Source organism: Perca flavescens, chromosome 4, assembly GCF_004354835.1.
Source record: "Perca flavescens isolate YP-PL-M2 chromosome 4, PFLA_1.0, whole genome shotgun sequence".
Taxonomy (NCBI): domain Eukaryota; kingdom Metazoa; phylum Chordata; class Actinopteri; order Perciformes; family Percidae; genus Perca; species Perca flavescens.
This window is the reverse complement of record NC_041334.1, coordinates 30,803,525-30,831,165: the sequence shown is the minus strand read 5'-3', so window position 1 is coordinate 30,831,165 and position 27,641 is coordinate 30,803,525. Positions and strand designations below refer to the sequence as shown.

Here is a 27,641-nt window from a genome sequence, read left to right as displayed (position 1 = left end):
CTGCAGCGATAGTGGACTCAGGAACAACAAAATGTTATGTGTTTCTGATTCATTATGTGTGCTCAGCTTAAATGATTCAGGCAAAGGAGGAAATATATTAAATCTTAACCATTTATTCAGGAATGCACAAAATATAGCAGTTAACATACAATCTGGGTATACTTTACTCAATTTTACAAATATTTGGAACGATATTCTTTTCATAAAGTATAAAATTTACATATATTGGACTGCAACAATGGGTTTGCATCAAAAAGCACCTTCAGACTAATGTAACACCACTACAGCAGGACACAGAGTCACACTGAAACTCATGTCATTTTACAAGGACATTTGGCAATTGATTGTGCTGACATGAAACAAGGCATCCACAGAAGAATCTGTCCTTTATATCTCAAACACATCTGACCAGAAATACACTCGTGAGCTTCTTCAGGTTCAATCAGACCAGAATATTCTGATGTTAGCAATAAAGATATTATTACATGATGAACTCTCTGCTCACAAAAACACAGACCTTCACCTTAACTGCAAACCCATTATAACGTTATTCAGGGTGTTTTGATCATAGAAGATATATGATGTATAGAGTACATTTTGGCAACCAAATTTGGAAACAACGGCATGAAGCATCTAAGAAAAATCTTTTCTTCTTTCTTTTTTTAACAAAATAAGACAAAATAAAGGCACACCAGCAACATTTGGGCTTGCATAAAATATGAATACAGTCCAAGAATATCTACATGGCAATGTCAGGATGTGTTTCTTACTTTCCTGCATTCAAACGCAGAGCGAGAAAATTAAACATGGCACATGGTTTCATTTTACAGTATAATGAGAGCAAAGTTTTCACTACTTAAGTTTCAAACTAAACTTTAATTTCCACCCATCAAACTATCTCCAAATGAACACGATATCATAGAACAGAATTCAAGATTCTCTTAAGTGCTCTTCATATTTAACAATCCCAAAGATTTATGGTAGGCATAATAAACACAATGTCAAAACTCAAACTCTGCATAACTGAGGACTTCATCACACATTGTATATATTTCCATATATATATACCATTCCATATATCCATGTCAAACACAAACAAACTCAAAGGCAACTTAAGAAATACTATAAGTAATATTACTATTATCTGTATCTATTATCTATATGCCAGGGAACTAATACACTATGATCAGTTTAGGCACTCAATAGAGAGATTTGTCCTTTCTTACAAATGTATTATCAACACAGGTAATTACAGTGTAGACGCACTGTGCTAAAAGATGTCTGTGCTGTGTGCCCACACTGTCTTTCCCTTAGTTCCACTATTGTTAGTTTGGTGTTAAACATGCTCTATAAAACGGTTATGGAAATTCTCTGTAATAGAACAAAAGCACATACATTACAATGAAGAGGGTCAACAGTTAAAACCTGATGAATCTTTGAACTATAAAATGAGCCTTTGCTGTAGATCCTTAATCAAAGATCAATACATCTCCTTCAAAGTAATTAAAATACACCTTGTGATAGCTTTGTGCTTCTTCCACTTCCACTATGAACAATTATTGCACTGGTTTCATATTTCAATCTGAAAAGAGCAACCATTTTGCATTTCAAATGTATTTTTCAAAATCATATGAGCAGAGAGAAAGATACGGTTGACAGGTGCTTGAAGTGTGATTATGTACAGTATTTACATAAATGTTGCAGTGAAATATTGATTAAAGGCCTCTTATTCTGTCCCCATTTTGGCGATCAATTCATCGCAGATCTTAGTGAGCTCCTCGATCTCTTGATTCTGTGAGAGACAGAGAGGAAGAGTGTTTAGAAATTGGGGGTAAAGATAAAACGACAGGGCAGAAACACTATTTTGCACTGATACAATACAAGTCTTTGAATATGTACACAGAGAAGTAAGTAAGTAAGTAAGAAATACTCTTTACTCTGATATTTTTCACATAAAAAACAAACAATATGATATGCTTATATGATACATGACCAGAGTCTGTTGGTCTTAGTAAATTAAACACTGCCCCCTGGTGTTAGATGTCATGCCAGTGTGATGGCAGACATATGCCAGCACATGATGAAGTACTTTACAGTGATTTTACAGATTGCTGTAAATAAAGCACTTTTGAAGTCACTGTAATTCAACACCATGAATCTATATTTTAACATTGCAAGCCACAGAGGTTGGAGTTTGCTATAACATCTATTGGATCTAATGCCACAAAACAGGAGAAGACATTTTTTTCCAAAGCGAGAAGAACCAAAAAATCCTGTTCCAGTTCCTCTTGGTGCAACAAGTTGAAGGTGATGGGAAGAAACGTTTATCCCTTTTACTAAATCTTTACAAAAAAATGAGAAAGGACAGGAATGTGTGTAATCTTGGAAAATAATAGTACTGCAATCTTACCACTGGTGTGACATAAAAGCCCACAAATGATCTCAACTGTAATCATATTTGTTTGATGTAAAAATTCCTACATGCCACAATTTATTTGACAATAATACATTGTTGTTTAAAAAAAAGCCTTGTTTAGCACCTTTTACCAGACTTCTGAATTGAAAAGAGATGTCTAACACACAAACAGAAAACTCTCCCAGCAAAAGGATTTTAACCTCAAGCATCCAGAGTGTTTTTTCAGCATACCCTGCCTTGCACTTACACAGTTTAACACAGTGAATCAATTTTAATCATGTTTGTAGTCATCCCACCTTTTGAAGGACAGCTCTTTCAAGTGACTCCACCTTCATCTGCTCCTTCCTCAGGCTGGCGTTTAGTGCAACACTCTCAGAGTTGGCCTTGGCACGTACCTGGGCTATGTCCTCATTAGCCCTGTTAGAGAGGAATTGAAAGAGACAAGAGAGATCGTCAAAATGAGAGACTATGTCTAGCCTGTCTAATGATTGAATTCTGAAATCGTAAATTGCAGACATGGAAACTTACTTATCAAGTTTCTCCTCAGCATGCACCTTGAGAGTTTGGTATCGCTGCTCCTCCTGCTTGATACGCATCAGGTAGTCATGCGCACACTTCTTCAGCACCTCCTCATTCTGAAGAAATACATGCAGAGAATATCTAGTGAACTGGCTATTCTGTGGTAGTCTCATGAGATTCATACTGAAGCTCTACTGACCTTCTTGAAGCCCTCCAGGACTCCCTTCATGTTCTCATACCTCCTGAAGAGGTCAGCGAAGGAGCGCTCCACAGAGTTGAGGTCAGCCATGGCCTGATCCCTCTCTACGGTCAGCTGTCTGACAGACTTACTGCAGGACAGGGTCTTCTGCTGCTGCTCGTCCTCTGCAATTAACAAGGGAGTTACAAAATACAAGATTTGAGTGGCAAGATGTATACCACAGCTTAAAGACTTAACTGAAACAACAAATGCAAAATGTAAATGCATGTGCGTTACATCACCATATAAAATAAGTCCTTCTGTGCTACGCTAGCACATTGTGTCTGACATGAAGCAGTGACTATAGGATTAGTGCCAACTCTCAGCCTTGTGGGTGCTTGAGTGTGAGGGACTCGTAGCCCTTTATATACATACTACTTGTTCTCAAAGTTTAAGACAGTGCAGTAGGACAGGGATCAAAAAAATACAAACAAGGAAAAGGTTTTTTTTTTTTTTTAACTTTCTTTTTATAGCCAAACAGTGGGATATAATTGACTGGCGAGGTCTTGAGTACCTGAGGTACCTGACCTCAGTACAACTGATCATGTGTTTCACTCTGATGACCACTTGGCTGCAGTACAGACCCAGCATAGCATCACGACGGAAGCTACAGAGTGTTTGCTGGTGTTTTTGAGCCACAGACTTTAGGCAGTTGTAGTGTGCAAAAAAATCAGCAAATAAATATGAGGAATTTATGAAGTTTAAGCAAACTCAATCCAATTACTTTATGTTTTGGGGTGTATAAATAAAAAAGGCTTCAATCTTCCTTTGATGTGGATGTAAACACTCTCAGAATAAAGCTGAGAGTTAACATTTTAACCTCATTGTCATTGTTTCATTTCAAATCCTATGCACTGCAACAGACCCAACACAACAAAAACGAACATTTTAAGTGAGATATACTTATATAATGCATCCTTAAATTGAATGTATCCTGGAGGTGTTATAATGTTCGTGGAGCAGTCATGAAATACACACACTACTGATAAGGCATTCTGAAGCCATGAGGTGTGAACCATACAAATCCATGTAGAATATTCCACCACTAGGTGGCAGCAACTTACCAATCATCTGTGCAACTGTTTTCTCATACTCTGCAACGATTTTCCTGTCAAGATAAAAAATAGAAAGTACATCATTTGTAAATTTTGTTTCTCTATGGTGTTAATATTTTTCTACATTTGCACTGTAATATTTTAAAATGTAAAGCAAGCTTCTGAAGAAACAGTGAAGCTCCATACCTCATCTCCAAAACCTCAGCCCTGCTCTCCTCATACTTCCTCTTCCACTCATTGACCTCCATCTCTTTAGTGATGATCTGATTGGAGGACAGGGCATGACAAGGAAAATGTTCAGATCTAAAAAAAAATAAATAACCATCACTAGATGAGTTCTGTCTTTCTGAGTTTGTGACAGTGACATACCTCTTCTCTGATCAGGGTGAGCACTGCGGCCTTGTCCATCTCACTCAGAGGTATGTTGTCCTGGGACAGGGCTGCTGTGGCAGGGCCCTCACTGCTGGCCACCTTTGTTGTCAGGTTCATGGATATCTCACTCTGTGGAATATGGAAAAAACATACTTTCTATCTGACTAGAACTGCCACAATCTTTACATTTTGTAAGCAGGCCCCTTATGGCATGTTGCAAATCACCACTTCTGCTGTATTTACTTTTCATTTCAGATCACATGATGTCTTCGCAACGAACGCTCTGGGAAAACTGTTCACATGTGTGTTGATTTTATTAATCAAACATTTGTATAACCTGATGCAAGTGCAAGTGTGATTATCTATCTGTGGACAAATAAAATGTGTGATTAAAAACTATTAGATCATTGTAGCAAAAATAGCTCCTGGGCATAAGAAAGCAACACAGTCCAAAAATAAAGGACGCAAATAATGGCTAAACTATATTCTTCCCAATTGAGATAAAGAATAATTGGTGCAAAACAAGCAGGTCATGTTTAAATAGTCATACTACTCCCTCCCTGTACTTACTATATCATCTTTCAGACTGCAGGTGTCCTCCTCCTCCAGGTGATCTGTAATCTTAGTCTCAGGACCTTTAGGGACAAAAAACACATACTTCAATGACAAATGACAACTGTTAATTGTACTTATTGTCACGATCTAAGTTATGAAGTTAAGTGAAGAATATGGGCACTATTTGTCTAGTTTTCGTCGTCTTGTTTCCTTAGTATAAAGACGGTGTGAGACGTGCACCACTGACACAGACTTGTAATGCAAAACTGTGGGAAACATTTGTTCCCCAGTGTAACATTTATAACTTTCTTATATCCAGGACAGGGTTTTGCTGAGCATGCATGCTCCATTTTATTCCTTCATAAAGTTTGACACATTCTTGGGGCTCTGCAGTCTCCAATACTCCAACAGTAGTTGCAGAGAAAATGATGTAACTGAATCCTTGCAATTCATCCTGGTGTTGGAACTGGCGCCTCTCTGGGCATGCCTACCTCTTTAACTCCAAACATCATGAATACACGGACATTTTATACTGCATGTCCTATAAAATACTACCAACTTAAATACATCACAAGTAAATTTAGAAGGTCGGGTGGAATAAAAGAGACCAGATATTATGACTATCTAAATAATTATTTAGTCTACTAGGGCTGTTTGTTTCACATAATAAAAACGTGCTTTGTGAACATTTGGTCAGTTGGTCCTTCCACTAAAGTTGACTTAAAGGGAAAAAGTGTCATATTTAGCAATGTCGAAAAGTCTCTCTTTTCACTATTTGCTTTTTTTCATTTTAACACCAAACACTGTTGTAAATGTTATTTTACACATAGCGAAGGGGGGTTCCAAACATACCATCCATAACAGATATATCAGTGATTGGCTGCTTTTTTACAGGTGCTTTATAGCATTCGGGTTCTCCTCTCTCCTCCTGGCTGTCTGGTGTCTGGCCCACAATGCCAGTGGAGGCAAGCTTCTCCTCATCAGTGGCGTGATGAACTGGCTTAGTGATCTCTGGGGTCTGAGCCACCACCTCATCCTCCTCCTGGAGACAATGAGGAAGATAGGATCCACCTTATAATGGGATTTATTTCAGATGTATCAAATATTAAATATAACTACTTTATATATAAATACACAATATAACTCCTTACAGGAAGAAAGGCATAGTTAGCAGCTTTTATAAAAACTTTCCTACATAGGAAAGTACTACTGTGGATGGCAAAATTACATGAACAAATGTGGATACAGTACATTACTTAAAACATACACAAGTATCGCTTATCACAATCCAACAAACGTTGTTTTTTTTCCATGAATATATTCCAACTGCACTGAGGTAACAATGGTGGGCCTTGAAAAATGGTGTTACAATACGTTATCTAAGAGACTCTGGTGTTACACAATATTTTGAGGATATCTCCTAAGGATGGAGGAGGTGATACCATTAAGGGCACATGGGAGCAGCAGACTAATATTTGACTGAAGACTGATAAGTCACACATCTGTCACCATGCCAAGCAGGCACTGCAGAGCTGGAGCCACTGCTGATGCTGCTGTTAGCTTGTCTCATAGTGTATGGGTGTGTGTGTGTGTGTGAAGAGGTGAGGCGAGGCCGATAAGGTTGGACAGCTGCAGAATAATGGACATTGCAGTGTCACTACGGTAAGGTTTCACATTTCAGCTGACACAACACCACACAGAAAAACACGCATTACCTGATTGCACACGTCAAGCACCAAGGACTGGCTCTCATCATATTTCTGAACTTTACAGGAATTCCTACAAAACAAGCACATGACGACGATACAAGTGTCAGAATACATAGATCCAAAAATAGTGGTCCTTCAAAAGTTTAATTCCTCTTTCTTTCTCCTGTTTTTACAACCATAGAGCCGTAAGCATTTCTGGAGGGATCACAAGACCGGACAAATTAACTTGATGATGTATGGCCTTGTGAGTTGAGGTGAAACTAAGGATTATTTCCCTCACATGCTCCTTCAACAGTCAGTTCTGGCACAGCAGATGCCACGATGAGAGTAAAATGAGAAGCCAGCATGCATGAAAGAGAGCGTCGATAGTTGAGAGTACTTACAACAGAAAACAGAGAAACTTGACTTGTTCAGATGTCCTGGGGCTAATAGAAGTGGACGAAAGCAGAGGTTGGGGGTTGCGTAACAGACAAGAGGAGGAAGAATGGAGGATGAAGGGGATATTGATGAAGGGAATGTAGAACAGATCAGGGGGAAGAGACAAAGGATAGTGTGTGAGTGACTTAAGGCATTCAGCTTAGCATGTTAGATAGTTTCAAGTTTGAGCATAAACACAAGATGCCGACAGACCTGGAAAAGCTAAAATTAGTCCAAAGCACTGCAGCTATAAGCACTTTAAAGAGCCTATATATACCCTGTTTGGAAACTGCATCAATGGCCAGTATGCAGTGTTAGTGTTTGGCATGTGTTCAAAGCAAACACATCCACCCAAAGAAAAAGCAAGCTCAGTGGAGTGGATCTAAACCTAATATAACATATAAAAATAAAAATCTGAATGTTTATTATCGATGATAAAGTCACAATCTCAAATCTGCAATCTCCTGGGGATAGAGCGTTTTTATTTTGCTGTAGACTTACATGATTGTCCTTTCTTTGCTTTTCTTGGGAATCTGTCTCACTTTCTTCTCTCCCACTGGGTGCCCTGATTTCTGTTTGCCTCCGTCTTTCAGTTTTATCTCTGGCTGAGGGGCGCTACTTGACGTGTCCTCTGCGCTCATAGCTTTGGAGGGTTTAAAAGGGTCCACGGATTCATCAAAACTGTCTGGATTGAAACTGTAGGAGCTCTTAGGGAGCACTGGAGAGCTGCTCACCGTGCTATTGCTACCAAATGGATTGAAGTTTGGGTCGTCCCACTGACTGGGATCAAAGTTATATGTTCCTGATTTAGGAATAGGAATATCATCAAGGTTCAGAGCTGCAGTAGAGTCTGAAACTGGCAAAGCAGTTTCTGGAAAAGCATCCGAAACCGGTTCTGACACTGGTTGAGAAACCGGTTCTGACACTGGTAGAGAAACTGGTTCTGATGCTGGTTGAGAATCTGATTCTGACACAGTGGGTTCCTGTGCTGGTTGGCAGGAAGCCCCTGATCCTTTGGCCTTCTGCTTCTTAGCTGCAAGTTTGCTGATTGTCTTTTTACCGCCTAATTTCCTCTGAGGTGGCTTGCTGACTGTCCCCTCGTCCAGACCGAACTCCAGCATCACAGACTTCGACTCTGACGATGACTCCATCATCTCCGCTTGGGCTGGAGCTACTGAGCTGGTCTCACACACAGGCAAGGAGCTACCGAGTGGCTCGAGTCTGGGGAGAGAGCTTGAACCGAACGGTGGGGGAGAGTTTTGGATTTTGGATCCGCCGCAGGTGAAGGGGTTAAAGCTGTCATCCAGCTGGTCAGGGTCAAATTTGTAAGTGGCCTTGGGAAGAGGAAGTTCTTCTTCCTCGTTTGTTTGTGCAAGCTTCACCTTCAGGGATGGAGGCTTAGACCTGCTGGTTTTAGTCTTTTTAGTAGGCTCTGTCTGGTCGAGGCCATTGCACTGTGGTTCTGGTTCAACAAGAGGTTTCTGCTCAGGGGGCTCTGGAGCTGGTCTGGCTGCAGGTTCACTGCTCTGAACTGAGTCTGGTTCTGGGATTGGAGCAGGAACAGGAACAGGAACAGGAACAGGAACAGGAACAGGAACAGGAGCTGGAGCCACATCGGGGACAGGATCTGCCACTAGGACGGGGACTGGGACTTGGGATGGCTCAGAGGATGGCACTGTGCATGGCACTGTGCATTTAGCCACTTCAGGCACTTCCTTCACTGAGGATGGAGCAGGGACAGGCACAGAGCCCAAAGCTTCTGGAAGATTCTCTGTCTGTTCTGCTTCCAGGGTCTGGATGTTTACTTCCAGTGGGCCACCCATGGGGACCGCAGGCTCATCCTGACCCATGTTGTGGCTGAGCAAAATATCCTGATCCCAAACCGGAGCAGTCACTATCATGTGCTCCTCCTGATCCACATCTGAAGAAGAAATGTGAGAAGAAGAAAAAAATGCCAGAATTAACATAAATAACAATAATTAAAAAATAAAAAAGGGAAACTGCATGCACACTCCCTCCCTATGATAATATCTCCAATCAAATCTAAACTCAGACGCTGTTCCTATTGCTGCTGTTGCCATGGTGATGTCTTTCTATGAGGGCCATAACATTTAAACCAAGTAGTGCATTGGAAAATAGAGAGGAAGAGAAAAAAAGAGAGCTATGATGTATTTTGTGTTGTGTTGAGGACAACAGGTACAGCGGCTGCTGTGGAGTAATTATTGCCCCCAGGGACTCTTTGACACATCAACATATCTTAGTACGCCTGTCATACTCGCCATATTCATGTAATATTATGTTGCTAGGAGACTAGCAACATAATATTTTTTTTGTTTCTACCTACTTCCACTCACATTAGTATGTCGCCAGAGTGTCATTTTCAAGTCAAGTATTCCTGCAGACCAACATGCCCATCCAAACATATCCTCATTTATAGCCACATGCAAAATCAATAGAAAAATTATAAGACTCCCTTTTGGTTCTCTCATGGCAGAACATGTCACAGCAGGGTCAATCTTAATCAGCTGTTGTGTCTGCAATAATATGCAAAACCTGGTCGAATTTGAGTAGAAAATTAATAATTTTGCATTTGTTTACCATTTTGGCATGATATATTAAATTGATTTTAGTATAAAAAGTACTATCTCCACATGCACAGTAGTTGGTTTCAATCAAACACATCTATATCATATAAATGATTATCTTTGAATTTAAAACATTTCTAAAACAAAATCATTGCTAAATAGTATTCAAATAATTGTATAGAAATAATATTATAACAAATTGTCAAATGTCAGTTTATCATGCATTTCACCACAGATGAATACATCCATCCAGGAAACATACACAGCTAGTCTCAATTATTCATCTGCTAATGTAATCAAGTTTAAAGGTGCTGTGGGTAGGATTATGAAGATCCAGTACTTAGCCAACAAATTTGAACAACAAGGGAGAATGAATGTGTGTGCATGAGCAGTGATTGACACGCAGTTAGGCACCCCCCCTGGCCATGATTGGTGCATCTGAACAGGGAGCGGTGGATTTTTGCAAATCGCACTACAGGCTTTGGTGATGCCAGAGGAGCCAGAGGTTTTTTTAAATTACTTGCTTCATGTAGTTCAACTGGAACATAGGGTCAGTTTCAGCAAATATGATAGAAAGCTAGAACAGCTAGGTGAGAAAGGGGAGAGAGAGGGGGGGAAGACATGCAGGAAATCGTCACAGGTCAGACTTGAACCCTAGACTTCCGCGTCGAGGCATAAACCTCTCAGTATATGTGCGCCCACTCCACCCACCGAGCCAACCCGGCCACGAAAGTTAGATTTATAAGTCTTACCTACTGCACCTTTAATATATGGTGCCTTTTTGGCTTTGACAAAGTCTTCAACTATCTATTAAATATTTATAAACTGTCATCATGTACAGACTGATGCTGAGGTAGTAACGGAGACACAGACAAACACTGCCAGCATGTTTACATTCAAAGAAAGTTTCTAGAGGCACTTTAACTTCCTGATTCGCAGCTGCAGGAAGGGACGTTTGTGGTTGAAACAAAAGTGAACTCCCTGCACGCTCCATTCTGGTTGTTCTTCACAATGCACACTTTTGGAAAATGTTTTTGGAGCTGTTTTACAGGAAGGATTTACTCCTACCAAGAAAGCAACTGCCTCACGTTAACGCATGGTCTCCTACAAACCTCCTTAAAAAGCGAGATGGTTTCAGCCTGATAACGAGCTTTGTTCAGTTACTCCCCTCATTGTGACCTCTATCAGTTTCCAAAGGGGGCGAACCAAAGCTTTTGTTGAACCTGTTGAATTCCAGAGCAAGGGCCATTCCCACACTGTGCTATAGGTTCCTCCTCTCAGTGATACACATGACAATGACAGTGTTTCTGCCATCATTACACCCAAAACCCACCCAAAACTCAGTGTGCATACCAGCTTACCGACCAAGCATGCAGGACATGCTTCACTGCTTAGTATTAGTAACCTTAGGTACCTGTAATAAAACACATTTGTATAATGGCACTTATAGTTTGAAATAGGCAGGATTTAAAGCTAAAATGCAGTAGGTAGGTACATTCCTGAAACAGACAGACTGCATATGTATCCAATTACTCTGCTGTGGTGAACCTGATACACACAGTTCAGACACAGTAGTGGAGTTATTTGTCAAAAAGGTGCTATTTAAAATTATTATGTTATCATAGAAAGATGACTTAGTTGATGCATTTTAGAAATTTTTTTTCTTTTGTTGACTACAAAGACAAACATGCACACACACGTGATGTCTGAACATTTAGTGCAACATCGAAAGACTCTTGTTTCCATGGCAACTTCATGGAGGGACACTCTGTCTTTAACATGTGCCGTGTACGTGAAAAATACTTATTTCTTCTGATCTGTTTAATATTTGTAATGTTAATGAGAGCCTTCAGCTACCCCGAGGTGTTACTGCTGTGTGTTCACTTCTTGAACAGTATGCCGACTCTGCCTCTCCTTATCTTTCTCTCTCTCTCGCTCTCTCTCTCGCTATTTGCTCAGCAGTGGCCTCACCTGTTTTGTCTGCATCAGTGTTGTTGTTCTCCAGCTCTCTTGGGAAGGTTGGGGGTGCGTGGACAGGAGTTGCTGCTTCAGGAGTGCCAAAATGACCCTCTGAGTCAGAGCTGTGGAAGCCAGAGAGAGAGAGAGAGAGAGAGAGAGAGAGAGAGAGATAGAGCATGAACTTTCCAAACATGAGAACACAGGAGGACAGAAAAATCCTTATATAACTAAGAAGTAGTGATCACATTATAAATACTGGAACTATGTACTCAAAAAGCAAAAGTCAGCACTGCAAAAGATGACTTGCATTAACAGAACTGCACTAACTGCATTCAAATATGCAATATGTGCAAGTAAAGGACAAATGCAATTCTTTATTTCTTTTCCCTATGCGTGACCCCTCATCACAGCATGTAGCAGTTCAACCAAAGTGTGATGTTACCTTCTAACGTTCCATTTGAATCCTAGGGTAGCCATTACTTGCATAAAAAAGCAAAGATGATAAAGTGTGAGTGAATATGTACCATATACAAAGAGGACTTTGATGTACCTTTACAAGTCTCAACTGTCCAAAATCCATCTAAATTCGATTAATGGTTCTGCGTTGAATCTACTAATTTACTATCTCTTCTGATGTTGTATTGTGCTTTGGCAACACAGGTGGCACTATTTGATTCATGCCAGTAACGGAGAGAAAGAAAACGAATAAGTGAAAGATCGAGAGAAAGAGGAAATAGGCCATCCCACTCTTTCACATTTTTAGCACTATACAGTATGAAGTTTATATTTTAAAATGAGATGCTAACATTGCAACTGAATACAGTTTGCAATGTACTTTCCATGGACCCTTTTCAACACTGACTTGTGATTTTAACATTGTAGAGCAGCAACACTCAGTTTTGATCTGATCACTTCAGGAAGCCATATCGCAGTGCAGGTTAGATATTGATGTGAGTGACTCTGGTTAGATAACTGCTGGGCTTATTAAACAATCATATATTTTGGCATTTAAGGTAGAGTGGTGATACATTATCTGGTCAATAAAATGTTTAGGTGTGGAAGTCAGCGCAAAAAAGGTTTTTGTGAATCTTTACTTTAAACAATGGCCAAAATAATACATCATCAAAGCAGACACGAGGAACAGAGACACCAGGGCCATGATGCCTTGAGCATGTGTCATGTTTGTGAGCAATGTTTACATCATTAAACTAAACCGTACTTGGCTGCAGTGTGTTACTTCTCTGAAGTAAACAGAAATGAGGATGTAGTGTCAGTAAGGCTCAGAAAAACATGCTGTTCAAACCCTGAGACAGCCTAAACCACAGCCACACCAGAAATGTGTCAGTGGTCAGCGCTGCACGACAACACATTTGCCATTTCTGCATGTAAACAAAAAATGCAGATAAGCCAACAGATGTGTTTCTCTCTCTCTTTTTTTCCTAACCTTCATAATACTAGACACACACACATGAACACACATGTAAAAATGCCCCATCCTCCAGTCCAGCCAGTGTAAATCCCAGTGTCAGTAGTCTCAGGGCTCCAGCACAACACTTGCCTGCAGCTTTGAGATCTCTCCTCCTCCTCTTCCTCTCTTCGTTCTCCACGTTGCTCTCTCTCCTCGCTGGCCTCCTGCTCCTCTTCATCCTCCTCTCCCTCCTCTCCCCCTCGCACGGCCGTCCAAGTCCATTTGGCCCATGACACGGGTGACAGCCAAGACATCACTTCTCTTTCCACGGGTTTTCTTCCAACCTTATTCAACTCAAAGCCTCACTGGACTGGTTTCCAGAGCCTGACTGATCCTTTTCTGTGTGTTTCTTCCTCAGATTTCCACCCTGCCAAATGCTCTCACATCTTTCCACAGAGCCTCTCTCTTCACATGAGTTCCCAGGTTCCCATGAAAGGGAGGAGACATTTCTCTTCCACTCTTCTATTTGTATATTCTCCGTCTTAAAATCAAAAAAAGACTTCAGCTGCTTTCTATTATCTCCTCTTTTCTTTTTTCCCAGTCACGTTCCCTCTCCGTCTGTGGCAGCACATCACAGCTCTGATCAGCTGGGTTTCAAAATGCTGTTCTCACTCTCTCCCTTGCTGAACACCCCCTCCCAACCGCTCCCCTCCACCTCGGGTCAGTCCACTGACAAAAAACACAGGGAGGCAGGAAGCTCAAAGCTCTAAAAATGAATGCAGCTTCTCCTTACTCAACTAAACGAGTTCCCCTGTGGCTAGAAAATGGTATGATCCTGTCAGGCTGCTCTTCCACTCTGAAGCAGAAGAAGGGAGTCAGAAAACAAACAGAAGGTGGAGGAGGAGGAGGAGGAGGAGCTAGACTGTTGGGGCTCCACATTTTATTGCCCAGAGAGAGGTTAGGAATGTGGGGCTAGATCTTTAAGCCTTCTTTGCTCCCCCACACTGTTAACAGTTAACAGTTTCTGCAATCCAATGGCATGCATGCATGCAGGGGAACCAGTTTTGTCGGATAGCCCCAGGAGATCTACCTGGTTGGATTCAATTTGTCTGCGGTAACAGTTCAGACCACTGAACAGACAGGCAATCACCGCCTTCAACGCACTCATTAATGGATGGCAGAAACCCATTGTTGCGTCTGACACAGGTACATATTGTTGAATGTTGTCAAGGAAACAAAAGCATGACATTACTCAGGATGCGTGTCTGAAATACCTCAACACCATTAGAGACTGTTCTCTAAAATAACTGATGTTGCTAAAAAGGCCAAAGTCAATCATTAGTACGAACTGATGACTCTGTGTAGACCAAGACACCTTTGACATACAAAAGATAGAAAGACTAAATCAGAAACACTGCTACACATGATCTATTTCTAACAGCTGATGTTGGTGATTGTGCTATTTAAATTTTTCTTGATCATAGCTCTGCATTTGATCCCGTCGATGGTGCAATTTTGTTGGATCGCCTTGAAAATTGGGTCAGCCTCTGGTTTCAATCGTACTTGTCAAATAGAACCTTTTCAGTAGTTGATGGTGATGCCTGGTCTTCAGTGGCACCTCTGACCAGTGGTGTTCCCCAGGGCTCCATCCTTGACCCCCTGTTCTCTACATACTTGTTCCCAGTAGGACATGTTATCCGCAAACACAACATTCATTAAACTCAGATTTTTGTCCCAAACCAGTGAAGGCCACCTACGTCTATGTCTCTTCTATCAGAAACCAAGTGCTGGATGTTCCAAAACTTCCTACAGTGGAACGAAAATGAATCAGAAATAATGGTATTTGGTCCTCCAAAGCCAATGCCTTCGCTACAGAACTACTTAGCTTCCTGTGTGCAATTCTTAAACGTGCAGCTGAAACCTGGGTGTTTTCCAATTATGCTTCAAAATGAGGTCATTCCTTTGCGGCACTGATCTCAAGAAGGTCATCTATGCATTTATATCATTGCGTCTTGATTATTGTAATTTACTATTCAGGGTTAAGCCACAATACAATATCACGCCTTTGGTTAGTACAAAACGTAGCTGCTCGGCTTTTAACAAATTCAGAAGACAATATCACTTTAGCCCTTTTCTGGCCTCCCCTAACTGCTAGAATTCATGTTAAGACTTTACTGATCACTCTTAAAGCACTTCATGAGCTGGCTCCCAGTTATATTGCTGAATTGCTGCTCCCCTAATAGCCAGGGCGTAGCCTCAGATCCTCAGGCAGGGTTCTGCTGGCTGTTCCTAAAAAGTATAGGTGACCAGGCTTTTGCGGTCAGGGCCACTTGACTTCGGAACTTCCTGTCTGAGGATCTGGGGCTCGGAGAAGCAGTATAATATTTCAAATCACTTCTTAAAACTTAAAAAAAGAAGCATTTTGTTAATGTCACTTTAGTTCTAATATGTTCTATTTGTTTATTTCACACTTTTTATCTTATTATTTGGTTGTTGGGTATTTCAATCTCTGTATAAGTGGCCTTATTTAATTTAATTGTATTGTGCTGAATTGTTTTATTTAGATTTGTCCATGTAAAGTAACTCTGTTTTGAAAAGTGCTTTATAAATAAAGTTTATTATTATTATTATTATTATTATTAGAGGTGATTCGTATTTGAGCAAATGCCAATTAGCAGCAGTTATCAGCTATAAAGTCTAACAATCACCATTATGAGATGTGAGTTTTTTAAAGCAGAATGAAACACATATCAGAGCTTCAATGTGGCCACAGCTTCTGTGCTTTTTTAAGAACACCTTTATGGTATATTATTTTTTGGTTTTGTGTGCCTTGTCATATAACATGCAATGCATCCTCTGTGTATTTTTTTCTAATACTGTACTCCCACTCCAGAAACTCTTCCAAGTTTTGGTTTGGCCACACAGCAACTAAACTCCTCCCAAATTCCAATGGAGGAGCTGGCTCAGAGTTTCCACATTGGACCAGAAAGGGTGCAGTTTGTCCTCTGCCCACTTATTTACTGTCTGGGTCTGGTGGGGCTTGAGGCTGGGGTGAAAGTTAGGTGGGTCCCTGCTTGCATTGATCATGTGCAATTAGTAGTTATGGGTGTAGTACAGAGAGATTATCACAGGAGCATGAGGATCTATTTGTGCCTTTATCCTTCTTGTCAGAGAAAGGGGGCCAGAGAAAACTCTAGTGGTAGCCAGGATAAGTAAGAAAGGTTCCTATTACCACCTTAACATAACTCATAACTATTCACTGGCAGTTTGTTTTTTGGAAAACACAAAAAAACTGAGCTGAGCACCACACTCTTTTCCACTCCTCCAAACAAATTATACTCACAGATGACAGCCCCTATTTTCTAGTCTAAAAAATGGCATCAATAAACATCAGTAGGTAGCGTGAGGCAGCTGTGTGTATCTCCAAATAAAATACCACACCATTCTACCACCACCACAGCCACAAGAGGTCTGATGATGCCACCAAAATCCAAACACAACTCAAAAGAGCTCAGATTTCAAACACAATGGGAGGAACCCCATTTTTGAGAAAACAGAAAGTCACTAAAACTAGAAGGAAAACAACTCTGACCTTCCCAAAGAAGTTTTTCCTCAGTTAACACAACAACTCAAGTTCTGCCTGTCTCTGTATGTGACTAATAACACATTTATGTTTAGTTGTCATGTCAAGCTTAACACCCAGTAACAATATTTTTCTGACAAACCTGCCCTGTAACTTCACAGCTCAAGTGTCTGAAAGAATGCAGAGATAATATTTCACATAAGTACACAGTGTACGGTATCATACTTTAAATAGACTCTCGCCATAAATAGAGACTGTGTTTCATTTTTAGAGGACAATAGTGGAGCCACATCATTATACAACAGCCCCTCCTCTGGAGCCTGAAATAAGTGTAGACACGAAGGGGAGGAAGGAAGTGAATCAAAATGTGAATAGAAGAATAGTTAGGCGTGTGTTTGAGGAACTAAGGAGGAGGAAGGACAAGTGGAGCAAAGGACAATGACAGAGATAGTGTGTAAAAACAATTAGTCTATGTTAGCATACAGTAGTCCTTAATGTTGCCTTATCACAAAGAGGCAAACTAAATGATCAGCCCTTTGACAGAAAGTGTATACAGTGTGACAAACTGAACAGTGTGAGATGATCATTCATCAACTAGCAGCTAGGTACTAGCCATGTATTATAAGAGCTAAAAACGTTTTGCTTTGACTTTAAGTTATGACCACATCCTGCCAGAGATGAGCAACTATCACAAAATTTCCCTCAGTTTCACTCTGAGCTGTCAAATAGCAGAAACAGTGTGTTGCAGGGACATCTAGTGGTGAAAGCTTTGTGACAACAGGACAGTGCACCTCAATAAGAAAAAAACATTGCATAGCAACAAACATAATCAATTTATACTTAGTTAACAAACCTTCCCAAACCTTAAATTAGCATCTATTATGTGATGCACCTTTATATAGTACAAACTCCAATTATATTTAATGTACTCATAATTGCACACCAATACTTAATTTCCATATAAAGGACTTCTAGTCTTCAAAGAGTGCTTTTACATAGTACAGGAACCATTCACACGTGGCCCAGGCTGCAGTACAAAGAGCCTGCTCAACAGATAATCACTCACATTGCATCGGGGGCAACTTGGAGTTCAGTGTCTTGCCAAAGGACTGCAGGGCCAGGGATTGAACCACCAACCTTCCGATTGGCAGGCAACCGCTCTACCACAGCCACCCATGTCAGCCTACTTAATTCATAATGCCCACTATTGTACACTGATCAACTCTGGGTTGATCAGGGAACTGTATAAAAGTTATTTATAATTACAGGTCCATTACTTTTGTTATTAGTTATAATATGTATTAAAGCCTTTGGAGAGCAATTCACTTCCACTGTTAACAAACTCAGTATTGCACTGTCCCTCCACGTCCACCATTAACAAATTTGCTCACTTCACAGGCAGAAAACTGAAATAACGAAGGTTAAATTTTAAGGGTCCTCTTCATGATCAACCTTAAAACTAATATCATCTTGATTGATTTTGGACACTAAACTTTAGTGGTGCAAATTCCCAAATAACCTTTCAATTAAATTAGGCTCAGGAAGCCTGAAAGTTTTGGGGCCCCTGGTGTTCTGAGGCCCTGGGGCAGTTGCTTTGCCTGGATGTTAAATCTCTTTTATTTATAATTATCAATTCTTATACTGTACAAATATATATCTTGCAAATTCACAGAGACACTGAACATCCTCATAACAAGAACCTCTAAAACATTTTGAAATCAGTGATTTTTTTTAATGTTCAGAATGCTGCACTAAAATCAAGCTAATCAGCATGCAGCGTTCATCACAGATCACAGAATTTTTGAGCTTATTGGCATCTGTCTAATCTGATTATTGCAATCTACAATAATAAATATAAAGGATTGGACAATTGTGAAAAGTGAGAGCAGATGGCGCATTGTATGCTGTTTTCTGACACTTACCGGCTCCGTAGTAAAATATGTTGCCGTAAAGACCATGAATCAGAAAGGGACGTTAAGATCAGTCATTTGAAGAAAGGTAAATGTTTACCATGAGCTGTAAAGGGGTAAACTATGAAAATAGTTCGTCGATGGGTGGCAGTAAAGTTCTTCTAGATGTGTCAGATGTAACGAAGAAGTCCGCCAAGCTTTTTACCACTGATTAACATTATTGTGTAAATTCACACATACAGCATGTGACAAAAACATTAATTATAAAACAGTTTGACATCATGACTTCTTCCTATTATACATCCACGTGCATTTCTTACATTAAAAACACGGTCCTGTCTTCACTCTCAACAAAGAAGTCCGCCAACCCTGAAGAAGAAGTATTTCCGTTGTGACGTATTAGCAAGTAGTAAATGGCGGTTGCGAACAGGGTGGACAGTAAACATTACCACGGTTATGACTTTAACGTTAACTGTCTAATTATCATCAAAACATGTACTCGAGTGTGTCGGAAATACAGGTTAGTTACAAAATGTTTATTTTCAACTTTCAGGTCGGTTCATTTGTCGTGCTGACAGGGAATTCACTGCCAAAGAGACGGAAGCGACGCAAACGGTAAGAAGTGAACCTTACAGACGGAGCTAACGTTAGCTAGTCAGTTTAGCTAGTGTCCCAAATTATTTTCCAAAAACTGAGTGTCCCAAATGATGAGGGTCTTATTTGAGACAGGTTAGTTTATTATCCCTAACCCCAACAGCACAGGTGGTTTAGCAGGTTCATAATTAATTAAGGACATTGTATGGGGAATTTGGGACACTAGCTAAACTGCACGTATACCGTATACTTATATTATAGCTAGCTAGCTAGTATACTAGCACTAGCGCAGTGCTAGTATCATAGCTAGCTAGCTAGTATACTAGCTAGCTATTCCAACTGTGCTGTCTAACGTTACTGTCTGTTGAAATGAATAACTACCCCCAGAAACAGATATGCTAGATGTAAATATGGCTACTATTCTGAGGCAGCTTTCATAACGCTATAACGTTACAAGTTACAAAGTTGAATGTTATCGTCTTCAGTTAAACTAATGGAGAATGAAGATGGAGAAAGGGACACGGAGTCTGAAGAGGCTGAGCTCCGTCTGAAAGTAGAGTCATTGAAGCAGGAGCTCCACGAGTGCAGAGCCGAGCTGACCAAGTTACACAAACAACTGAACCAGTCCGAAAGACTGCAGAGGAGCACAGAGAGCTACAACGATGACCTGAGGAAACAAGTCAGTGCATAGTAACACTTACAGAAATGACCATTATGACCACAACTTCTGCAACTTCTGAGTTTGTGACTCATTACAATTCTAGTATCATGTTATTATGATAGGTGTTTCAATAATGCCTGCCAATTGAATGTATCTAAAACGTATTGTTTCAGGTTGACCATCTGAGTGCAGAGATTCATGACCGGAAGAAGAAAGATAAAGACAGAGTCGACAGTGAATCTCAGACAGAAGAAAATGTATGGACGGAAACTGGTATGTTAGTTTTGTATATTTACATTAAATAAATAAAATAATTATTTCCTCTCGTCAGAAAGCGAGTCAACAGTTAAAAATTGTTCAATAATCCTCTCCAGAGTATTACAACTACTACTATGGAGGCTACTCTCAGAACCCAGACACTACGGACGGCCTGAACACTGTAGCAGCAGTGGATGCAGCTAATGACAGCGAGGCCGCAGAGGTTTCAGCACCAAATGAAGCTGCTGGTGCTAACCCTCCCACTGACGACAGTGTTGCAGTCACAACAGAGGTTTGTTTTATTAAGACGTTACTTAAGCAGAAGTAATTGCAAATATTTCTCTTTACACCATGAATGACAAAAAAAAAAATCATTATCAGAATTGATGGTTCAACATTTAATTGATTAATTGGCTAATTGTTCAACATTAATCCCAAATACTGAAATAAGGAGATGTTGATATGAGTGGATAAATTGAATTAATAAATGAGAGTTTACGTTCATGACTAATAAATGGCATTATGACTTTCAGGAGGGTGATGGAGGATCCATAGCTGATATGTTGAGGGCCACTGCTGAAGAGGCAATGACACAGACTGGGTTTGTCTTTGATGAGGCTACTGGAATGTACTATGACCACAGCACGGGCTTCTACTACGACTCGGTTCGTCAAAAACCCCTTTTAAGTAAAATTGAGGGCTGTCTATAGCCAAATTATTTTAGCAGCTATTTAGTTTTTTTTCCCCCTCTCTGACAGACATTTCGTAACAGTTCTCTGATCTTTTTTTCCCCTCTTCCGTAGGCCAGTCAATTGTACTATGATGCCAACACAGGCATTTACTACTACTGTGATGCAGAGAGTGGGCGATACCAATTTCATTCCAGGATTGAGGTGCCTGCTGCAGAGCCTTGCCATGACAAGAGCACTGGTGAAAAGAAGGGCAAAAAGTTAAAGAAAGGGTCCAAGAAAATCTTACACCAGGATGATAAGGTATGTAACACCTGTATCTTTTATTGATGCATACCATGTATTCATTTTATACTTGACAGTGTCCGACAGCTGGCTTTTGACTTTGTAATTCCCCTGTTTAAAAAACGAATGGCTTTACAGTTTTGGTCTCGGTCTTCAAATGCTTTTTTTGTATAAACTTGAGGCTAGTTGACTAAAAGATTATCCTCTGACCTAGGTGCAAGAGGTGACTAACTCATTGGCTAAAATGAAGATTTCTTCTTACTGGAATACTGCTTCCCACAGAGGTACACCTTTAATCCCACCATGCAGAGCCATTCAGAAGAATAGCTCAAGATATTTTTTAACCTGGGCCTTTATTTAATAGTTTTGCCATTACAATAGGAGGAATCAATAACTAATAAATCATTTATATAGTTCCAATGGAGTTATTCACACAAGCACCACCTTACCAATGTTTGACTGTGATGTGATGATTCACACAGTCTGGTTGGGTCTATGTCAGGCTCTAAAGTAAGTGATGACGTTTTAACACAATCAATAATATGATGGTCAAACTAGGAAAGTAAAGCCCAAGTGTAAGACTTAAATCATAAAGCATTTAGTCATTTTATGTCGTAGGATATCAAACAGTTGTTTGTGTGATCTAACATCTGTTCAGATGGTCATTACTCTGTACAGTCAGTGTCATAAACCGAGGATTTGGCCACTTGTGCTCATAAATCGAAGGTAAAAAGTAATATTTAGATCACTGAAGTTTTCCCTGGTGTAATTTAAGGGAGGTGTATAGTGATTGTCTTTGAAGACTGAAACCATGTACAAAAACAGTGCCTGGCATGAAACATGGGATCTACAAAGCCAGCTTGCCCCTGTCAGTGAACATCGCTGGAGATTGTAATCTCACTGTTGACTGTCTGATGGCAGGAAATCATATTTGATGAGGTACAGTTGGAAGAAGAAGAAATGGACTGGGTCGAAAAGCCAACAGCTAAGAGGACCACGGAATCCCGAAAACTGAAGCGAAAGTCTCGCAGTCCCGATGTGGCTCCCCGTAGAAAAGACTCTTCTAAACATAAAGAGGTTAGCGGCAAATCTTTGTCAAAGAGGAAGAAGCAGAAAACCGGTTCACACGATGATGATAAGGATGATAAGGACAAAGGTAGATCAAGGAAGAAAAGGAAGAAATCCAAGTCAAAAAAGCAGAAGAAGAAAAAGCGTCCGGTTCGGAGCAATGACTCGGAGGGGAACAGCGAACCGGAAGAGGGTGAGATTACAGAGTCGGAAAGAGAGGAGTGGGCGTCCACTCCCTCGTTCTCATCATCTTCTAGCTCCAGCTCCAAGGAAAGCCCAGAGTCAGAAATGGAGACTCAGAGTCAAGGTGAGAGGGGAAACAAGCCAAATTCAGAGCTTGTTCGGGGCACAAGGTGTTTTTATGTAAAGCGTTTTAAATCACCTTGTTGCTAAAATGTGCTATAGAAATAAAGGCAAACAATTAGCTCTTATGTAAATTTGTTAAATCTGGTAGTAACTTGAAGCTAGTTAGAGCATCACCTGTCATCTGTTTCTAACACTACCATTCTGAGGTTGCAGTGTTCCCGTGACAATGCAGTGGGTTTATTTTTCTTGCAGTCACAGACATTTGGCCGCCCTGTGTAAGAGTGACAGTGGTTAGATCTCCAGTGCTGCAGGTGGGCACTCTGTTCATCATCACAGCTGACTCTCGAGCCACCGTTGGCAGGTTTGTGCTAGTTTCTCTCTTGTCATGTGGCAGCATGAGTTACATATCAGTAAAAGGCTTCATACTTTCATACCAAGCGAGACTTAGAGAAAATATGAGGAATTGATCTCTCGGCAAGTACATAAAGACACCCTGCTGTCTTTCTGTTGCAGAGAGAAAGATATGGACCATGCAATCCGAATACCAGAAATGGGAGTCAGCAAGGTACCCCTCTCCACTTTTATATTTGGCCAGGGTTTTTTTCAAAATGTCTTTTCATATTGCAGGGTTATGCGATGTTTCTAACTGTGAACTGTATTTGGTTTTAGTTTCATGCAGAGGTGTACTTTGACCAGGATCAGCAGAGCTACATGCTGGTGGACCAGGGAAGCCAGAATGGAACAGTCATCAATGGCAACAGGATCTTGCAGGTCAACATTATGTCTATGTTTGTTGCCTCTAAATAAAATTGTTCAACTTTAACTTTGCAATGACGTTATCGATGCATCTTTTTACTGCAGCCTAAAACCAAATGTGAGCCACATGCGCTGATGCACGGTGATGAGGTGAAGATGGGAGAGACCGTGCTGTCCTTCCATATCCACTCGGGCACTGATACCTGCGATGGCTGTGAGCCTGGTCAGGTGATGGCTCACCTCAGCAAGCACAGGAGGGAGGAGAATACTACAGGTACTACCTCACGAAAACACATCCATAGAAAAACATTTTGTTGTTGCATGATACAACAGTGGTACACTGAGCCACTCCTCAAACAAAGGCTCAGTGTGAGACTGCATTCACTAGTTTTGATTGTTTACCACACCATGTTAGACATGAGGAGAACATTATTTTAGAGCGCAATATTTAGCTTCGCTCTGTATTTTCCCAAAGGCCCTGCTCTCACCAAAGATGATAAAGAAGCACTGAGACAAAAGGAACTGAAGCAGATGAAGGCCAAATATGGCCTGCAGGTGAGTGCTATCAGGACTAACTGCCACCAGTTTTAAGTTTTAAAAACTCAGCCAAAATGCAGCCAGTCACCTCTTTGGTTTTCTGTAAACAGAGCAGTGAATATGAGGAGGCCAAAGCCCTGAGGAACCCCAGATACCAGGACCGAGCAGAGTCTCGACGACAGACAGTGGGCAGCGAGGGCGTTTTCCAACGAGATGATGCGCCTGCTTCTGTTCATCAGTAAGTACATTGTCCCTGACTGTAATTTCTAAAGAAGGAAAACAATGGATGAAGTGGTAATCATGTATTATGTCGTACTTGTCGTCTTAAAGGGAGATCAGTGAAGTCAATAAAGGACGGAAAATGCTGGAAAAGATGGGCTGGAAGAGAGGAGAGGGCCTGGGTAAAGAGGGAACTGGAAGAAAAGACCCGGTAAGACAATCTGGGGATGTTCTGTTGGCAGATTCTGTTTGGACTAAAAATGAATTGTGAAGCAACAACATTGTTTGATTTTTGTTTCTTTCTCATTCCTTTCTCCACAGGTTGAACTGAAAATCAGGAAGTCCCATTCAGGTTTGGGGGCTGGTGGTGCCATGTCACTGGACAGCGTCTCTATGACCAAATCAAAGTCCCAGAAGAACTGGGAAAAAGCGCGCGAGAGATTTGCTGATTCGTGCCAGCCTGACATGCTGTCTCCTAAAACGCAGAAGAACAAGTCACCCAAAGCCTGGGTCCGAGGAGAAGAGACTGAGGCTACAAACACACAAGCAGGTGGTGATGCAGACGGGCAAAATTAGGAATACGTGCGAGAGAATATACTGTGGATTTAAAAGCTGGGAGGCTTGATGCGTTGCTCTCTCCTGTCAAAGGAAATGTGATATACTGTCTGTAAATTGACAGAGCTGCCACTGTGCCTCCCAGAACAAAGGGATATGGAAAGGAAAATGAATCGCCTCGAGCAAATATTGACACAGTGAAGCTATATTTCTCACAATGAGATCATGCTATGACAAGACAACAACCCCCAGAATAATGTTGCACATAAAAATGTGAACGTGCTTAACCTTTTGGTTCAGTTTGATTATTTGCATGTTATTATTGTAATTGGTGTGTTTGCCGAAAAGCACATGGGCACGCACATCCACATACTTGTCTAAGGCCAGTGAGCAAACATGTTTAACAGTCTGCCTGTATGCAGTCTTATCTGTGGGTTCATTTTGAGGGTGTGTGAATATTTGCATGTGTCTGTCAAGTGTATGCTTGACTAGAGTCCACTCTCACACCAAATGGAAAAAGAAAGCAAGTGTAGTTATACACTCAGTATTGTAGTTTACATCATAGTAGTATATGTTGTATATTCTTGCTGCTACGGCATTATTATAACTGCATACAACTTCACAAATATGAACTAGTAATGTGGGAGAGATAAAAAGCCTCATACATCATTGGTTCAGCTGCAAGCAACACACGTTTTAAATCAGTGAATGAAGACAAAGTGACAATAGATTTACTCTTTAAAATCAGCATCAAACAGGTGAGTAATTTGACTCACGTGACACTGTTGGCGTAACTCCTTGAGCTGGTTCGCCTGCTCTTCTGACTTATATTGCCACCCATTTTGATCTTTCCTCTCCGGTCGATGAATAGACACCCCCACCACTGTGTTTCTCTTAACTAGTAGGCGCTCTACTGCACTCCTCTGATGACTCTTCAATAGTAGTCCTGCATTGCTAGACCTATCTCCACAGCGCTAGTTCACTAGTAGTGATGCAATGCTGTCAGGTTTCTTCCTCTCTTGACAAGGGGGTTCTTTTGTCCCTCCCTCCTATTATCTCCTCCCTTAACTGCACTAACTGGAAGCAAACACTCTGCAGCTTATACTGTAGTGTAACAAAACTGGGAGGGATCAGCTTGTGTCCTATGTGCCCGGTTGTATTGGGTAGAAAGTCTCAGCCATAAAACGATGTGGTGAGTCATGTGATAAAGTGGGAATTCATTCCTCTGTGAGGATGTGGCTCAAGGCTTTTCAAAGATCTGGCTTGACCAGTTCCTGACTCTGCAAGAGCATTCAGAGGAACACTGATCCACTGTTCTTTCAAGTGCAGTTCATTCATAATGTAATTTCTTAAGTTATTATGCAAAATATGATGTGATTCTAGTTCCTTGCAGGGGAAAATCAGCAGATTTCAGTTATATTGACGTTATGTTGCGTGATAATGATAATATACCAGTAATTAAATCTCTTCTGTTTTGCCGGCCATGTTTAAGTGCGTTTTTCCAACTGTTTAGCTGAACACTGGAGTGTACATGTGAAATCTGTGTAACAGAAACAGTGCAAGTGCATATTACTCTTGCAGAGAGAATACACTTTCACTTCTCCCGCAGTTTGAAAATGTGACTATTCTTGAGGCAGTTGTTTTGTCCTGGGATTATACTCTCACAGGCAAGTGAAAACAAGTTCCCTCTAAGACTTGGTTTGGAGCTGTAACTGAATCGGGGTTATGTGACGGACAAGAAATAGTGTTTATAATCCATGTGATTGTTCAAGACAAGCCTCAGCCTGCATAGCAATATAACAAATCTAGATAATTTGGCATCTTTCACACACAAAATAAACAATTGGGATTTAAGAATGCAGAAAGAGGTGCTTTTATTATTTCACCATGTCTGTATTTTAAGAAAACCTGCCATTGCCATGTTTTGCTCTCATAATGACATCTGGTTTTCAACCCCTTCTAGCTTTGGGCTGCACACAGGAGCAAGAAAAGGTCATCTCCTTTTCATACATGCACCCAATCACACAGACTTGTAAAAAAACACTGTTGTGTGTTGCATTTTTAAAGATTAGACAAAGAAGAAAGGAGCGTCTCATATTTGCAGATAACAGAGGTATGTTTTTCCATATTTCAGGTATTTAGATGACGGGAGTCTGTACAATCTTGATAGTTAGGAGTCAGAAGTTGTTTTTAAATGCAAGGTTAAATTTACATCACATTAAGACTCACATGGTCTTGTGTGGCCGGGTTGGCTCGGTGGTAGAGCAGGCACACCTATACTGAGAGGTTTATGCCTCAATGCAGAGGTCCAGGGTTCAAATCTGACCTGTGACAATTTCCTGCATTTCTCTCCCATTGTCATCTAGCTGTCCTGTCAAAAATTGAAGGTGAAAAAGCCCAAAGAAATAATCTTAAAAAAAAAATAACTGTCATTCTTGACTAAAATGGTTGTGGTTATAATATGGTTATGTTACGTTCAGTATGTTGTCAAACAAGTGATGTACAACATAAATGACAAGACATTTAAATAATTACAATAAATTACCTTATATACATTAAATTAACTAAAATGAATTACATTAAATTGCACTTAACAGATTAAATTAAAAATACAATTATTGAATTAAAGTTAATTCATTTGAATAAATGATATGAAATTGAATTAAATAACTTATAAAATCACAGTTCATATATGAAACAAAGTCAAATATTGACTTGTTTTTGTCTGAGAAAATGTTCCTTCCTCAACCTTTGATGATGTAATTCTACCTTTAGCCATATTGTACAGATACTCTATGGCCATGGAATCAACTTTATTTATTAATTTGATGATTTTTAAAAAAGATTTTATGTGCCCTTAGTCAATTGTCAAAGAAAAGCTGTTGAATAAATTTCACAGACAGCTGCGATATTTGAAGTTCATCAGCAGTGCACACTGCATTTTACCAGCATCCTATCATCTCCGGTGTTATTGGATGGTTTCAATT

At 40.4% G+C, this 27,641-nt stretch overlaps 2 protein-coding genes across 5 annotated transcripts in view; one reads left to right on the top strand and one right to left on the bottom strand.

The window, feature by feature from the left end:
* Positions 1 to 93: 93 nt before the first annotated feature.
* tacc1 (transforming, acidic coiled-coil containing protein 1) overlaps positions 94 to 27,641 on the bottom strand; it is a 31,048-nt gene continuing 3,500 nt past the window's right edge. Inside the window, exons 1-13 of one of the 3 annotated variants that reach the window (XM_028574819.1) lie at positions 18,739 to 18,825; positions 11,838 to 11,947; positions 7,783 to 9,202; positions 6,871 to 6,934; positions 6,008 to 6,197; positions 5,171 to 5,235; positions 4,598 to 4,729; positions 4,415 to 4,491; positions 4,238 to 4,281; positions 3,135 to 3,298; positions 2,945 to 3,051; positions 2,713 to 2,833; positions 94 to 1,792 (exon numbers count right to left, since the gene is read on the bottom strand). In XM_028574819.1, the coding sequence (XP_028430620.1) occupies positions 1,727 to 1,792; positions 2,713 to 2,833; positions 2,945 to 3,051; positions 3,135 to 3,298; positions 4,238 to 4,281; positions 4,415 to 4,491; positions 4,598 to 4,729; positions 5,171 to 5,235; positions 6,008 to 6,197; positions 6,871 to 6,934; positions 7,783 to 9,182 (2,430 nt within the window). In that variant the 5' untranslated portion in view covers positions 9,183 to 9,202; positions 11,838 to 11,947; positions 18,739 to 18,825 and the 3' untranslated portion in view covers positions 94 to 1,726. Of the gene's footprint in view, positions 1,793 to 2,712; positions 2,834 to 2,944; positions 3,052 to 3,134; positions 3,299 to 4,237; positions 4,282 to 4,414; positions 4,492 to 4,597; positions 4,730 to 5,170; positions 5,236 to 6,007; positions 6,198 to 6,870; positions 6,935 to 7,782; positions 9,203 to 11,837; positions 11,948 to 13,383; positions 14,060 to 18,738; positions 18,826 to 27,641 lie in introns of those variants that run through there. The other 2 variants (XM_028574817.1, XM_028574818.1) reach the window with 2 other exon arrangements.
* Positions 18,940 to 24,898, top strand: aggf1 (angiogenic factor with G patch and FHA domains 1). Of its 2 annotated transcripts, none has more exons than XM_028574820.1 (16): positions 18,940 to 19,179; positions 19,280 to 19,341; positions 19,806 to 19,999; positions 20,155 to 20,254; positions 20,356 to 20,531; positions 20,773 to 20,904; positions 21,043 to 21,231; positions 22,135 to 22,588; positions 22,840 to 22,948; positions 23,101 to 23,152; positions 23,257 to 23,358; positions 23,449 to 23,617; positions 23,819 to 23,898; positions 23,991 to 24,118; positions 24,211 to 24,310; positions 24,421 to 24,898. In XM_028574820.1, the coding sequence occupies exons 3-16, from the start codon at positions 19,814 to 19,816 to the stop codon at positions 24,673 to 24,675; spliced, it is 2,232 nt and encodes a 743-aa protein (XP_028430621.1). In that variant the 5' UTR covers positions 18,940 to 19,179; positions 19,280 to 19,341; positions 19,806 to 19,813; the 3' UTR covers positions 24,676 to 24,898. The 2 variants fall into 2 exon arrangements, with proteins under 2 accessions (XP_028430621.1, XP_028430622.1); XM_028574821.1 differs by lacking the exon at positions 22,135 to 22,588 and adding an exon at positions 21,428 to 21,497 and having other exon boundaries at positions 18,941 to 19,179.

Bases quoted from the DNA above. Each gene is read 5' to 3' on its own strand.
- aggf1 (XM_028574820.1), top strand. From the start codon at position 19,814: ATGGAGAATGAAGATGGAGAAAGGGACACGGAGTCTGAAGAGGCTGAG. The intron at 23,153-23,256 runs GTACCCCTCTCC...ATTTGGTTTTAG, and splicing joins CAGAAATGGGAGTCAGCAAG to TTTCATGCAGAGGTGTACTT. The intron at 24,119-24,210 runs GTAAGTACATTG...GTCGTCTTAAAG, and splicing joins GCGCCTGCTTCTGTTCATCA to GGAGATCAGTGAAGTCAATA.